The following is a 14,160-nucleotide window of genomic DNA, read 5'->3' as shown; positions in this document are numbered from 1 at the left end:
TTGTATACTTTTTACTGTGTTTTATATAATATATACCTTTCGAATAACTATTCAGATCTCAATGTTTGTCAATATACTAAGTTTCTATTGAAACCCGTTGTTCCTTTTTTAATCAATCCTGAATTTCAAAATGTTTTATTTGTGTTCTTTTTGCAGATTGTTTGAAATGCTCATCGTTTATTGCTGATTAGGCAATACATTGGCTTGACTAAACTTATGTCCAACAATTTTTTTGCTGATGGATTTTTTTGGATCAGTTTTTTTAATCCCATAATCTCTAGAGTTTTATGTGGCGTAGGTGTGCCAAATTTGGCTTCGACATTTCTCAGGTCAAGCTGAGGTGCAAATTTGTTATGGTGCAAATTTCAGCCAAATCTGAGATACTTTTGGTTTCACTCAAAAAATTTCCATGGACTACATCATGAATTTTTAAGAACTCTGAACAGATGGTCGGATTTGGATGACTCTGGTACCAAATGATAGATCTTGAAGAGTCAAACTTAGGCATATGATAAAATTGAAAATACACTCATGCATTCAGATTATATGGCCCATTTTGTAAAAAAATCTAAAAATGACTGAAATTTGGATCCTTGATGCGAGGAACACGAAGCTTACATCATGGATTTCATGAAAAATGAAAATCTTCCATTCTCGCAAAATTCCATGATGTATCATAAATTTCATGAAAAATGCAAATCTTCCATTTTTCAAAAATCCATGATGTTTTATCAAAGGTCACATTGAGTCATAGTGCTCCTGGTTGTAGTTGAACGAACTATCGCTGAAGTTGCAGATATATCGACCGCTGTTCTCTAGCAGTGCATTCTTGATCATCAAGCGTCAACTTCTTGTGTTCAATGTGCTCAATGTCGAGACCAGTTTTAGTGATGGTTATGTCCCTTTCTGAAAGTTTCAGCCATTTTTAGATGTTTAAGGGCATTAAGTTTTACAAAATGGGCCATATCTCCTGAATTGCATGAGTGTATTTTCAATTTTATCATATGCCTGAGTTTATCTCTTCAAGATACCATATTAACTGGTATCTGGTACTTCATATAACTAACTGGTACATATAACTGGTACTTCTGGTACCATATTCAACCAAATCCGACCATCCATTAAGGGTTCTTAAAAATTCATGAAATTTCAATCAAAAGTATCTCAGATTTGATTGAAATTTCAAACATAGATAGTGCTTCTTAACCTGAGAAATGTCGGAGCCAAATTAGGCGCCTCTAGCTACAAATCTTAAAAGAACACAAATGGAAATTTTGGTTCTATAGAGAAAAATAGTTGAACTTGTGTACTTTTTGAATATTACTAAAGAAAGGTGGCAACCATCATTGTTTAAGCCTCACACTAGAATTTTCACTACATGTAAATTTAATATTTGTTGAATTAGAATTTATTGATATTGTGGAATTTCTCCATAATTGAAAAAACAGTTTTATTTTTGTCACATCTATAATATAAATTCGACAGGACTGCAGTTCCATGTTGAAACCAACACGTTTTCAGCTATTGTGATGGTTGTATCACACCTACTAGGACTATCGGCTTGGACAAACAGCGTAATTTAGATCATAAATGCCCTTAAACGCCCTATTTCATGGGGTCTCTTCTTATGCAATATTCTCTCTACGCCATTACCACTCATTACATTGTAGCAATTTATATTGAAATAGACATCTAGTTTTACCAGCTGACACTCAGAATGCCCACTGATTAGCTGAGAATCACCTGTTGGTGAGAATTAAAAAGTTGGAAGGCGCGTGGAAAAGACTTGGATGAGGGAATAGGACAAAATGGAATTGTTGTGTTTATGCTGCACCACCAAATTAATTTTAGGGGCTAGGCTGTACTAATACATTTTTATCCAACATTATTATGATTACTGAAGATATTGAACTTAGTAAGAAAAATGTAATACAAAATATTGAAAAATATATTCAATCTGAAAAAAATTTACTGGAAAATTTCGGGGGGGGGCTGAAGCCCCTGGCCACGTACCTGGTGGCTGATACACGTCTATTAATGTAATATTAACTGTTTATTCTCGTTTAAAATAATCAATATTTTATTATGCAAGAAATTATATTTTCAATAATTTCATAATTAATTAAGGTGAAATATTTTTCAATTCTACATTGTTAAAAGACGATCTGGCAACAGAGCAAGGCGAGAAAGAGAAAGCGCTATCCACTTTGTTGAATGATATGTAATTGTAGTCAAAAAATTTCTCTTCAGGGGCCCGTTCATAAGTCACAATAGTCCAGCCACCAGGTAGACTACTTTTTCTGGAAAAAACTACGAACACGCTATTTTTTTCGTGCAATTATTCTAGAGTACCTATTTAACAGCTTAAATACAAAAAAATATCGGGAACCGAGCTTCGCTCTGGAGTACAAAAGCATAAAAAATTTATTACGAAAGAAGAAATTATAATAACATTCATAAGTTCATACAGAAATGTTCTATCTTATCACAGTAATTTGAGAATAATTCCCAGAGGAATGCAAAAATTTCCCTCACAAAGGCCCGGTTGCACAAAAGCCGGTTAAATGTTAATCCTGATTAATTTCACGTGAACCAAATCAGCGAAGACCATTTCAAAAAGATGGAGCTACTGGAATTAATCAGGATTGAAAATAACCCGGCTTTTTTGCAACCGGCACTAAGTACCTGGTTGAATGATTAAAAAAGTTAAACAGCTGAGTCATAATTTTGACACATGAACTGGCTCACTCACTTCCATCATCAACAGATGACGAAATAATTATCATCAGTTGTTTTTCCAAGGATGAATAATAATTTCCTTTTAATGTCCTTCAGCGAGTTTTCTCAGGTATGAGACAGGTGTGCAATCGAATTTTTATCTTATAAACCTACTATGTTCTGAATTTCATGAGAATCGTTAGAGCCGTTAAACATCTAAACAGAAATTGCTCGCTTAATATAATAGGATGACCTTCGACTCCTACAGCTTTTTACAGCTTCCCCAAAAACCTTGGATTTTGTTCATCTTCCAGTTTTCTGCGATTTTCGCCAAATCGAGCCATCGGACTGAATATATCACTCTTGCCCTAGGGTAACCGTCCACTGGAACCGTATTCAACCGATCCGTTCGGCCGTTGGTTCGGACGAATCTGCCGGCCGTTAATTCGGCCGAATATGGTCGTCCATTGGAACCGTTTACTACGAACAATGAACGGAGAAACGAACAATGTGTGAACAATATGAGTGTTTGAAATGTTGTTCCATAAGGTGTCCTTATGCGGTTATGCGCGCCTATCCACTAGAAAATCAAGTGAATCTAAAGGTGCATACAGATATACGCGCCGCGAACATGAGCAATTCACTTTTAATCAGCTGATGCCAAGCTTTTTATATCTGTATCTTACCGTTTCTGTAAAAATACAGATATAGTCAGCTGATTAAAAGTGAATTGCTCATGTTCGCGGCGCGTATATCTGTACGCACCTTAACAAGTAATTCTGATCGAACCTGATCTCAGAAACCCATATCATTGTGCAAAATCTCAATGTGAGTTAATGGTTAAAGTTAAAGATTGGGTGTTTTTCAAAATACATGGAACATTGTAATTGGTTGTATAGAATGGTCAACCTGGTCTCAGGTTGTAGAGCAAAAAATTACACCCAGAGGGATTTTGAATCATGAATTTAAATTGTGAAAATTAGATGATATAGTTGATGGAAAACGGAAATTACTCCAAATGTCGATTTTTTTTTTAAATTCATTTTTGAAAAATTAGAACTCAGCACTCAATGAAGATAATAGAGAGCTCTGAATATTATTTTATCATCTAGAAAAAGGCAAGAGTGATTTATACTGTCCGATGGTTTGATTTGGCGAAAATCGCAGACAACTAAAAAAGGAACCAAAAATCGTTCATAAAACCTTTCATAAAAGGTTTATGGGGACTCTGTAAAAAGCTCCAGGTCTCGTAGGTCAAGTTTTTGGTCAAGGCTCCAGAATGATTGCACGAAAAAATTAGCGTGTTTGGTGTTTTTCTAGCAAAAAAGTGCCTGGTGACTGGACTATTATGACTTATGAAACGGGCATCTGAGGAGAAATGTTTGCTCCGTCTGTCTGCGTCTGCATACGTCCGTTGATGTTGTTTGCCCTTAGACCAATTCCCATTACTATAGTGAGGTCCATGTTTTATAATGGCAGTGGAGAAAGATAGGAGGAGAACAACGTTGCCGATCCTCTGTCTTGTCAATGCCTTCTATAGACGGTAGCTGATACAGATTTATTGATGTAATATTAATATTGTTTATTCTCGTTTAAACATTGATTGAATTTATTAAGCAAGAAATTATACTTTTCAATAATTTCATAATGAATTTTCATAATTAAGATGGAATATTTTGTTAATTAATTATTAATTCTACATTGTTAAAAGACGATCTGGCAACAGAGCAAAGCGAGAAAGAGATAGCGCTATCTGCTTTGTTGAATGATAGACAAGGATAGCAATAATTATACCATTGATAATATTCAAACACTGCCATTATAACGTGGAGCTCACTATAGAAGCACTTATATGGTATTCTGTTTTATTCAACAATTCATAAGTGATAAAAAATTGAAATTGAGGTACCTTGATTTTTTTGGAATGCAATTTTTTCCTTACCTATGGTAATAGGACAAGGTAAGTAATAAGTTCTCTGTCACTGCATTTGGTGACGGAGGACAGTAAATCAATAAGACATTTTTTAAAAGCAAAAATTATATTCGCCTCACAGTATCATACTCAACTTTCAATCATACATACAGAAAATAGAATCCTAAGGACTTTGATCTACAATATTAAGTTTTATATTAATCTATATAGAAGAATTTTATAAATTTCGTACATACAATAAAGCTTTTTTAAATTCAAATACAATTTGCAAACTTTTCTTTGTTAACAATTTCTTTAAAAATCATTGATTTTTTTATTTATGTCATATTTATCAGTTGAGTAGATGAAGTTATTAGCAATAAATAATAACCTTGTTTGAAAAATGGTAATGTTCTAGAATATAACAATGTTGTGAACACTATAAAATTCACTTACTTAAAAAGCACAATTCAAGTGTTTCTTAGTTTTTTGTCGAGCACATTTTAACGTTCAAATTTATTACCACATTAAAGTGTTGCAAAAAGGACTACAGTATTTAATACAAAGTGCTAAGTAGTAAAAGTCAATTAAAAAGTTGGACCGATCAGCTTTGGAAGCGGTCAGGTCTGATATTGCTCAGCAAGCATGTTGGCTTGGCAAATCTGCAATAAGCTGCTATCGATGCAGTTGAATGTAAACAGAGAATACACAAATGTATCAAATTCCCAATATATTGGAATCAATGCGCTGTTTATGCTTAACATATCCTCTAGATCTCTAGACACTGGAAATATCACGCATTATCATTAAACATAATTATTCTGATCCAATACTCCTATTATATCAATTGTGAAAACTACCTAATTTAAAACATATTAAAAATAGAAACAATCATTACAATAGTAACATTTCAAAACTAGTAATAATAATAATAGAAACAAATAGAAGAATACTTTGTCAGAATCAGAAAATAATCAATAGACAAGCGTTATTTCTTTAAAATAGAATTTTCAATCTAAATTCAACTGATTTCATACGTCGTAACATTGCAAAATACTCTATCAATTACTGTCATTATATTACACGATTTATCACACTCAGTCATTTACTCAATGTTTCTCTCAAACAACTAATTTTGTATTCGCGTTAATATTTATCATTAAAAGAGGTGTACTTAGTCATTGACTTGAAGGTTCCTCTTACATTATCCACACCGTTCCATGGCTACTCTCACACTGTACACAAAAAATGTTTGATAATCTGAATATATTAAGAAGCTTTTGACAATGTAATAATAATATCATTATTATTGTTATTAGTCTACGTGTGGCAATGGCGAAAACTTGACACGCTGTGGCTAGCGTCGAATGAAGAGAGAGAGAGATATAAGAGAAATGCATGTTCGACACAGCTGAACAGAAAGTGTGCGGGCGTGGCGGGGCGGGGAGGGGCAAGGCCCTTCAGCGGTACACTGGCGGTGAATGATGAACTGATGATGATGATGATGGTGATGATGATTGGCAGTGGTCGCAGTACGCTCCTAGCAACGCCTCTCTACCTCACCTCACCTCACCTCCCTCCAGGCTGATATATTCGGTGAAAGAGGACACCGAAGGCGGCGGCATTATCTGCAACATTGCAACATTATCTGCAACATTACAACATTAACTGCAACATCGCAACATTCATAATTCATATATATAATTTATTGTGTCAGTTACAAAATTAATACAATCACACCTAATAAAACTTATTTGAATGAATGTAGTATGATTAACTACTGCAACAATGTAGTACATTAACTGCAACATCGCAACACTAACTGCAACATTCATACTAATATAATAGTTCTGCTGTTTTGTTCAGTCCAAGGCTCAACTACAATGACTACAGTCCGGGTCCTGTAGCTTTGCCTACCGGCGGAGGGCTACTAGACTACAATACTACCCGTTCAAAAACATCGACCAATTTTAAAAATGTATCTTTCCATAAACAACAAATACTCTTTTGTATCTTCTCAAAAGCCACGTATTTCATCCGAAAAGATACACAAGGAGATGTTTTGAGTTACGTCTCTGGCACAACGCAGCCTATCAGCTAACACAAGCAAGCGTGTTCAACATGTTCTTTCCATTGTTGGTGATACGTTGCAACTCTCCCATTCAAGATGAGTCTATGTGTGTAGGGAGCTTCCTCCAAGGAAGCTCTGTAGGGATCTAGGTACTCTAAAGCGTATGTTTTCGTAAAAGTAGGAATATTATCCCGCGAACCACACCTTGCCATATGCCGTTTCAAAGTCAGGGAGGCAAAGCTACGGAATGCTTATGGTACCTCGAGCCTTTCGTGAACACAAGTTTTTGAAAATTACACTCATTACTATTCAACATTGAAATGTTTTTAAATTAAAATATAAAAAAATAATTAAGATCTTTACAGCGATGACTGATATAGCAATGGCTTATCCAGCATGGTTTCTCAGCAATGTAAAGAATATGACAACCGACTACAGAGTGGACAAAATAAAAAATTAATTATAAACAAGAAATATAATTTTGTATACTAAATTAGAAGTGGAATGACATTCATTATACACATTATGAATTACCATAAAACTGTAAAATTTGTTCTGGAAGAGACTTTTTTAAAACTAGCCCATTTGGCAGTAAGGTTTTCTCTTGAAAGATCAATTCTTATCGATGGCAAACATTAAGGAGCTTACCAGAGCAGTACCTACGCCTCGGCAATCTTCTTCTTCTCTTTCTTCTTCTTGAGGAACGATGGTGTTCTCAGGCCCTTCTTCTTCTTCTTATCTTTTTTAGGCGAATCTTCTGTTGAAACATCCTTGGTCGGTGAACCCTGCAAACAATTTATACAAACAATGAAATTTAACGGTTCCTGGACACTCATTAAATTTAATTGACGATTAAAGCTATATATTTAAAATAGATTACATGATATTCATAAGGTGTCTCATGAGTGAATTAATACTGTAATCTTAAATTGCTCTCATGAAGATGTACGAAAGTAGTCAAGTTGGGCTCAGGCTGAAACTATTCCCAGGAGGACCCATCTCCTGATAAGTCCACTATAGTTTGACTGTTATAAAAGTAAGTCAACAGTATTCACAGTCATAATTAATCGTGAATTGGTAATCAGACACAATGAAACACATACAGGGTGGGTAAAAAGTCCGAGAACGGCTTAATATCTCATACACAAAGGTTATTTGACGGTGGGTGTGATTGGGGATCTTACTCAATTGAAAATACTACTTTACTATGACTTCAAAAATCTGGTCCGCCATATTGAATGCAACTTTCTTTTTTTCGAATGGGAAGGTTGTCATGCGATACATGATTTTGATATGAAATTCCAAGAAAAAAAATGGCGAAAAACGCATATCGATATCTCAAACCGTTCAGAAGATATTCACATTATTAATCAATACTATTCAAAGCAGAAAGGAGATAAAAAAGTCTGAGAACGTCTTAATGTCTCATACGCAAAGGTGATTTGATGGTGGGTGTGATCGAGGATCCTACTGAAATTTAAAATACTACTTTACTATGACTTTAAAAATATGGTCCACCATCTTGGATCCGCCATATTGAATGCCACTTTATTTTTCTAAATAGGAAGGTGGTCATGCGATACATGATTTCGATATGAAATTCCAAGAAAAAAAGAATCGCGAAAACCGCATATCGATAACTCAAACCGTTCAGAGGATATTCACATTATTAATCAATACCACTTATGTATTTCATTTCTGATATGCATGATATTGATTAATAATGTGAATATCTTCTGAACAGTTTGAGATATCGATGTGCGGTTTTCACCATTCATTTTTTCTTGAAATTTCGTATCGAAATCATGTATCGCATGACAACCTTCCCATTCAAAAAAATAAAGTTGCATTCAAGATGACGGAGCGGATTTTTGAAGTCATAGTAAAGTAGTATTTTCAATTTGAATAGGATCCTCAATAACACCCACCATTAAATTACCTCTGTGTATGAGATATTAAGCCGTTCTCGGACTTTTCACCCACTCTGTATACAGTAAATCATATCGACAACAGAAAATAATGCAACCTAGCCTAGCCTCGCTCCTCACTCACAGGCACTTGTCCATATGAGGAGCCTTCTTCACATTTGATATTGTAATATATTGTTTTTTCAAGAAGAAGAAAATAAATCAATTTCAATGTAACAAATAATGTAGGATTAGTCAAACTTGAATATTGTTTCGCCAAAAATATATATTAAAAATATTATTGTTGTTTTTTATCGTTTTTTAGCAATAAAACAGTTATTATTTTTATTATTAAATCAGATCGATGGCAAAAATATTGATGTAGCAAATTGAAATATCATTCAAAGTTTTTTAACTTCAACAAAAAATGTTGATCGATCATAAACAAAATAAAGTAAATCAAACACATTAAAATGATATTTCTATTGGAAATTACAAAAGAACTAGGAGATGCTATTTCTATATGGAATACAGTTAGGTAATGGAAGCCAACGCACTTCTTTACTGCTGTGTGAGAATGTGCTCTGAAGAGCGTCCGACTGGTCGCCGTTATATGTAGTTTCTCCTGCAAATAAATAAATCACATTTTAATGCCAAGAAACAACAAGTCATGAGCAACGTCAAATACATATTACAGTCAACAATGACCATAAAAGACATAAAATATATTAACAAAATGAGTTAGATTCACAATATGTTTTAGAATTGTATTATTATAAACATTTCCATTCAAAATCTTGAAACCCCAGATATTCAGTACCAGATAAGGAAGGGTAACATAGTTAATGTACTGTTGAATAATCTTTATTACTTCTATAGTCTACGAAATTAAATTAGACTTATTAATGCTCTTAATAAAACCATATACTGATAACTTTGCTTTTATTAATTGCCAATATCCCTGTTTTCTGAATTTGTGAAAACAAAATAATGGGAGCATTTTAAACATGATCAACATATTAGAGAAAATACCAAACACACAACAGAAAGATTATTGAACTACCAATATTAAAACAAAATAGTTATCAAGTGAATGCAGTAGATACATGAGTTAAATCAAACCTCGAATGATGATTAAGTTATAAGATGATTATAATATATTAAATACCGGTAGGCCTATATAAATTCTAATACTTTGTACGATACGACTTTTTCTGTTTTCGGTTGATACGCACATGAGGTAATCAGAGATGTGATGGATTACCGTTAGTTATTAACAATTTCTATGAGACAATTTATAGTTCAACATCGAAAAATTAATAATAGTTGTTTCTAATAGGTGTGCCCTGCAGGGTTCATCTAATCAATGAAGAGTATGTAAATGTAAATTGATATAAATTATGTAATGTTAATTCATGTAAATTATACAGGATTACAAGAGAATCATTATGTTTTTCGTTTGCATATTAAATTGCTCATGTCCTAGAAAAAGCTTCATTTTTTTATAACTGTTATTTATATGTAACACAATTATTGTACTTTGTATAAATCTAGGCTTCATAGTTTGATAAGAATTGTGATATTTATAAAATTAACATTTTTTCCTATTTAGAGCAGCCTGATCATCGTCTGTGGTAAAGGTTCATATCTCAAATTAAATTTAAGAAATATCTTAACACTCAGTTCATTGAGAGAGTCTAATTAATGAACTCGCATTTTCATTCAAAACTATTTTCACAAACACACAAATAAATAACTAGTAATCTGTACTTGTTCTTAAAGTGTCCTGTATTTTGTATTTATATCAGGCAAAACTTAACTAAGAATTTATTAGTTTAGAAAATGGGATCGATTAGTTTCAGATTTTGAACAGTTTGATAAAAAAGAATAGTCAGTAGCTTCAATATTAACAATCAGCCAATCAATCTATCACAATGATTCAAACAAAGTTAGTCTTTCTCAGAGGAAACAAAACAGTTAAGCCGACAAACTTCAAACATTCCAGTATCCACGTCATTACTAACTCGTTTTTGAAGTCTGTTGTTTTCTAAATATACGTTTTCTTCCCGTGCCCCAAAATGATAACTTTCCTAGAACAACATAAAATACTCACAACAAAAGTATTATTTCATAGCTGAACAAAGAACAAAAAATACTATTAGGCTACTGTGTAATAGTTATTTCAAATATCCAATGAAAGCTATATAAATAGAACTAAAGACTTCTGCTTCTGTAAATATTGATCGAAGAACTAAATGGCAGAAGGAAATTTGAAGAATGAAACTACCCAAAAACAATGCTTTGGCAAGAACTATCTTAGAGAATAGAAAACTATTAGCTCAACAATATGATATTTCAGTATAACCTTTATTTATTTAAAATTTCTAAAACGTACAAGTATTTTTTACTTACAATACTTACAAGTATTTTTTATTTACTACTTACAATTTTTCAACTACTATCAGTGTTTTATTGGTAGAAATTGATCACTTACAGAGTGGTCGATTACAACGCAATCCTAATTTATAGGAAAAATTCAACGGGAAATTTAGTTTACTTGAGTCAAGTTAGCTTAAATGTTTGGTTTTTAGTTTATTGAATGATCATTAAAAATAATTTCGGATGATGCTCATATGAGATTTTAGTTTGTGCGTAATAAATGGTTATGAAAAGTGCGTGGGTGATTTGATGAGATGTGCAAACGTCCTTGCCTATCGGTGGGATTTGAACCCACGACCAGCTTACTATGTATCGACAAGGTTATCTGTCACATTAGGTCAACTGTCAAATATGTTAACAAATATTTCCGGCACCAGTAATCAGAATTTCCCTTTGAAATATGTTTTATAAATGAAGGGTTCGTAGTAATGATCACTCTGTATAATTTCAAAGCGGTTAGACAAAATTTAAAGATGATTTCATTAATGTTCCTTACTTAATTCAATAGTAAATAATGGTTTTGTATTTTTCGTTCAGGATGTTCTTGATTCAAAATTATAAGATTCAGCAACCAATGAATGATTCAGCAACCAATTATGTGAGAAATGAGTCTGATTACCTAATTTCACTCGTACTAATCATTTATTCATGATCATAAAGACTAAAATGTTTATGAAAATAAATATGAGTATATCATCAAGGAAAGCATATTGGACATTTCAAGAAAACATGAATAATTATTTAGAAGATTTGATAATGTCAGTTTTAGTTACACCTGGATAAATTTGCTCAACTCACCTTTTTTGTTGTAATTCTTCCTGTGATTGAGTGATTGAGAGCGAATGAAAGCTTCAGAAGCCTCACGAGCTGAACAACACAACATGCAGTTACAAACAAAAACAGAACGCACACATAATCAAATGAGAATTTTGTTAATTAAAAGATAAACTAGTAACTTGATAATCAAATCTAAAACATTGGTTTCTTTGCAATACTAACTGTACATCGTTAATAATTATTGTTCATTAGATAAGAATGTTGAAGTTATATGACATATTGACTAAGGATTCTAAAACATTAAACCATATATCATTTCAAAGATTGGAAGAACATACCAAAATTAGAGCAAACAAATTAGAGCAAGACCGTTTGTTTACGTGATTTTTCATGATTTATCAGTCGTATTTAGCAAGTTTGAATAGATCAACGATAAATTTTACTCAAAATTTTCCACCTAATACCAAATAAGTGTCAAACTTAATAATCCAATAATTAGTAATTTGAGAATTATTAATATTAGTACAGTATTGGATTTTTAAATAGTTGATTATCGGATTCTTCAGTTCATAGAGTCCACAAAGGTTCTTTCGCCGTGTTTAGAAAAGGTAGTCACAACATGACGAAAGCCCAACCAATTTACCGCAGCCAAAACGAAGACGAGTTTGGTAAAGAGGCATAAATATTTAGAATAATGCATACAAAAGAGGAAAATTGAATTATTAGACCTATATTATTATAAAAAAGTAGTTGCAAAGGAGGCTATCTCAAGAATCTTCCCTCTTCAAATAATATTGTTAACCGAGTGTAAGTTTCAAAGGTTATTTTGAGATTCTCATTCATGTTATAAAGTTTAAAGTCTGTATAATATTAGTTGAATCAATTCATTTGAAGTGGAGTTACATGATTATTTATTTTATTGATTATGTGTGAAGTTATGTTTTTTGCAAAGTTAATCATCACAAATGCCTATAATATAATATTAATAAGCATAAGCAATTCTACAACCATTAAATTTGAAGCTGTTCTCACGTGCAGTATTTTCATGCTGAATTGCTGAAATTTATTTTCACTGTATAACAACACTAGTATTGTATATTACTAAACAAATCAAACCAATGAATGTTTAACGCAATTTTTGAATCACCACACTAACATTTTTGCAGAACTATAACAACACAAGACTTGTGAGCTCTGAAACAATTGAAAATTTTCAGTTTCAGAAAAACAATTTGTTTTTTCAAATCTCGAATACGATCAAAATGTTTCCTTTGTCAAAGAAATACATATTTGGAAAGTAAATTGGGACATGCATTAACAATTTATTAATGTTTCTACTTTTATAACATACCAATCATAAGAAAGGGATTTATTGAAGATAATTCGGGGAAGGAACAGATTTGGGCTGTGCCTGTTGGTCCTTCCCCAATCATTTTAATGAATTGTGTTTTGTATTGAATAAAATAAATTATAATTTGTAAAAATTATTTAAATCTAAAAATAGTTCGTGATGCATGCTTTCCACAAGTTCTATAGGATTCTTCAAAGAATACGTCAACAGTTCCAAATATACACAATGAAATGTTATACACTTCCAATTCCTGAATAAATTCAGAAGCTGATGCTAAAAAGCAAATAGACCGCATCGCTTATTATAATATGCTTCACTTCTCTGAATCCTCTCAAGGTGTTTACAAACCTAGCTACGTGTAGCTAAGTGTACGTCTTCAGAAGACGTAGCCGTCCTATCTCCCAATGTTAAAAATCCACGCTACGCTCGTGTGAATAGGATAGATTGCATAGCGTCGATTTAACATTAGCAGATAGCACAGCTACGTCATCCGATCACGTATTTCTAGCTACACGTAGCTAGGTGTGTAAACCTAGTAAATCATTTATTAGCAAATTATTTTGATGCTAGCCAACAACCAAACAATTTCAAGAACTGATAAAAATCTCATTCAATACAAACTGAAAATTAATTTCAGTTTGCAATCTAGTTTGAAAATCAAACATGATTTTATAATTAAATAAATGGGACAGAAAATGAATTGGAAGAGTCAATTGATATACATTTTAAATGAGTCCAGAGTTCTATTCCTGGGCTAGATGAATATTTTGGGTAGTATCATTTCCTCACATTTTGTAGAAAATTGCATTTCAGGATCGTTGATAAGATCCAGAAGGGGTTTCTTTCAATTTTTAGAAAATGTGATTGTATTTTAATAATATAGTGTATCACAATAATAGACCATTGAAATGCTCTTAGAGGCTATACACATGGATTCCGAATAGTTCATTCTACAAATAATAATTCTAGGTTATTACATAATGTT

At 32.6% G+C, this 14,160-nt stretch overlaps 1 protein-coding gene across 15 annotated transcripts in view; it reads right to left on the bottom strand.

The window, feature by feature from the left end:
- Window positions 1-4,744: 4,744 nt before the first annotated feature.
- LOC111045314 (protein hu-li tai shao) overlaps window positions 4,745-14,160 on the bottom strand; it is a 107,789-nt gene continuing 98,373 nt past the window's right edge. For 6 of the 15 annotated variants that reach the window (XM_039426313.1, XM_039426314.1, XM_039426309.1 and 3 more), the window contains 4 exons: window positions 11,846-11,914; window positions 9,166-9,233; window positions 7,350-7,486; window positions 4,745-6,258 (listed from right to left, as the gene is read on the bottom strand). In XM_039426313.1, the coding sequence (XP_039282247.1) occupies window positions 7,361-7,486; window positions 9,166-9,233; window positions 11,846-11,914 (263 nt within the window). In that variant the 3' untranslated portion in view covers window positions 4,745-6,258; window positions 7,350-7,360. Of the gene's footprint in view, window positions 6,279-7,349; window positions 7,487-9,165; window positions 9,234-10,632; window positions 10,699-11,845; window positions 11,915-14,160 lie in introns of all 15 variants that reach the window. The other 9 variants (XM_039426321.1, XM_039426323.1, XM_039426317.1 and 6 more) reach the window with 4 other exon arrangements.

This window comes from Nilaparvata lugens, chromosome 4, assembly GCF_014356525.2.
Source record: "Nilaparvata lugens isolate BPH chromosome 4, ASM1435652v1, whole genome shotgun sequence".
In the NCBI taxonomy this organism is placed as follows: Eukaryota; Metazoa; Arthropoda; class Insecta; order Hemiptera; family Delphacidae; genus Nilaparvata; species Nilaparvata lugens.
Note: the sequence above shows the minus strand (reverse complement) of the source record. Positions and strands in the feature narration are given on the sequence as shown.